Genomic DNA, 2,422 nt, shown 5'->3' on the forward strand with positions numbered 1-2,422 from the left:
CAGACAGATCACTTGAGCCCAGGAGTTCAAGACCAGCCTGGGCAACATGGCGAAACCCCATCTCTATAAAAAATACGAAGATTGTACAGGCATGGTAGCTCATGCCTGTAGTCCAGTTACTCAGGAGGCTGAGATGGGAGGATGGCTTAAGTCCAGGAGCACCAGTGCACTCGAGTCTGGGTGGCAGAGCAAGACTCTGTCTCAAAAACAGGAAAAAGGAAAAAGAAACAGAAAAACAGAAAGCCAAAAGTTTTTTAAAAACTAACGAAAAGCCAGTGTCATCATAAAAACAGAAGCAGCATAACAAAGTGGCTGAAAACAATTCTGAAACTAGAATTCTTGGATTCAAGTTCAGCTCTGTCTCTAGTTGTGTGACCTTAAACAAATCACAGTCATGCGTCACTTGACAATCTGCATACATTTTGAGAAATGCACCATTAGGCAATTCCTTCATTGTGTGATAGTCACAGAGCGTACTTACACAAACCTAGATGGTAGAGCCTGCTACTCACTTAGGCTGTATGGTATACCTATTATTCCTAGGCTACAAATTCACACAGCATGTTACTCTACTGACTACTGTAGGCAACTATAACACAATGGGAAGTACTTATATATCTAAATATAGAAATGATACAGTAAAAATACAGAATCAAAGATAAAAAATGATACACCTGTAATGGGGCACTTACCATGAGTGGAGCTTGCAGGACTGGAAGTTGCTCTGGGTGAGTCAGTGAGTGAATAGTGAGTGAATGCGAAGGCCTAGGACATTACTGTACACTTTTATGTACAGTAATGTATACAGTAATGTACTTGCTGACAGAGCAGTAAGTTTGTTTACACCCGCAACGCCACAAACACGTGAGTGTGTTGCACTACATTACGACGGCTACGACGTCCCTAGGCAATAGGAATTTTTCAGTCTCATTATGATCTTATGGGACCACTACAATGTGGTCCATCATCATATATAAAGTGCTTAAAATAATACTTGGCCCATAGTGCCATATGAGTAGACATGATTAGATATACCAGGCGCAGTGGCTCACACCTGTAATCCCAGCACTTTGGAAGGCCAAGGCAGGCAGATCACTTAAAGTCAGGAGGTCAAGACTAGCCTGGCCAACATGGTGAAACTCCATCTTTACTAAAAATACAAAACTTAGTCGGGTGTAGTGGTGGGTGCCTGTAATCCCAGCTATTCGGGTGGGTGAGGCACAAGAATCGCTTGAACCCAGGAGTCAGAGGTTGCAGTGAGCCAAGATCATGCCACTGCACTCCAGCCTGGTTGACAAAGCAAGATTCTGTCTCAAAAAAAAAAATATGTATATATATATATGTTATTCCCACATGACATGATACATATACACACACACACACATATCATGTCACTAGGCAATAGGAATTTATATATATATATATAAATGAACATATATATACACGTTCATTCCCACATGACTTCTGGGAATATATATATATTCATACACACACACACATATATATACCTAACATCAAAAAACTAACATCAGGAATGAAGAAATACCCAAACCATTTCCCTAATAGTCAGGAATTAAAAAATATTCAAAGGCAACACTACCATTTAAGTTTTTGTTCTAAAAATACAAAGTGATCAATCAAGAGAAAAACATAACTTTTATAAAGAAAGAAAAATTTATAAATGGAATCATCATTATTTGCAGATGATATGATACTATTCCTGAAAATATCAAGAAAATCAGCTGAAAATCTGTGAGAAACAAATAGGAATTTTAAAGGTTTACTTGACTTATTTACTCCCTGAAACTGAAATTTAGAGAAAAATATGCAAACAGTCTCAAGGCAGTATGAACTAGGAACCTGAACTTTTTGAAAACTCACCTTGGCAATGTAATTTTGGGGACTCCCATGTGCCCAGGGCTGTGCAGCTTGAAACTGTGTCTCCTGGAATACTGAAAAATCCTTCTCTGCAAGCGTAACGAACCTGGCTGCCCAGCCTAGACGTATGATTTCCTATGATATAGCCATTTGGAACCTCAGGAGGGGTACCACAGTCTATTTCTGAAAATAAATTAATGTCAAATTCATTATTTTGTGAATGTAAATCTTCAAAATTCATAATCTGTCTCCACCTCTACCCTATTCCTCACACACACACCCCCAAGCCATATTTTAAGTACACTGGTTCATTCCCACATGACTTCTGGGAACATTTCCAACGATTGTCTTTATTCAGTCTTTTAGCCTTCCATAGGTAAAGCATTTATACATGCACAAAGCTGAAGGAACTTAGCAATGAACCCTCACTAATTTACACTAAAGAGAAGCTTTGTCCAATGAAATAAAAAATCTGAATTGCAAAATACCTTAAGATATAATGTACCTTGACGATTTTCAGGGTCACTTTTGAGATGCAAGGACC

At 38.6% G+C, this 2,422-nt stretch overlaps 1 protein-coding gene across 1 annotated transcript in view; it reads right to left on the reverse strand.

The window, feature by feature from the left end:
- The window catches only part of SUSD1 (sushi domain containing 1), a 108,341-nt gene extending 106,191 nt beyond the window's left edge, over nucleotides 1–2,150 (reverse strand). The window contains exon 1 of the mRNA XM_011941763.1: nucleotides 1,882–2,150. Within this exon, the coding sequence (XP_011797153.1) occupies nucleotides 1,882–2,119 (238 nt within the window). The 5' untranslated portion in view covers nucleotides 2,120–2,150. The remainder of the gene's footprint in view (nucleotides 1–1,881) is intronic.
- Nucleotides 2,151–2,422: the final 272 nt, after the last annotated feature.

The sequence above is a fragment of the Colobus angolensis genome, unplaced genomic scaffold (assembly GCF_000951035.1).
Source record: "Colobus angolensis palliatus isolate OR3802 unplaced genomic scaffold, Cang.pa_1.0 Scaffold103, whole genome shotgun sequence".
Classification (NCBI taxonomy): domain Eukaryota; kingdom Metazoa; phylum Chordata; class Mammalia; order Primates; family Cercopithecidae; genus Colobus; species Colobus angolensis.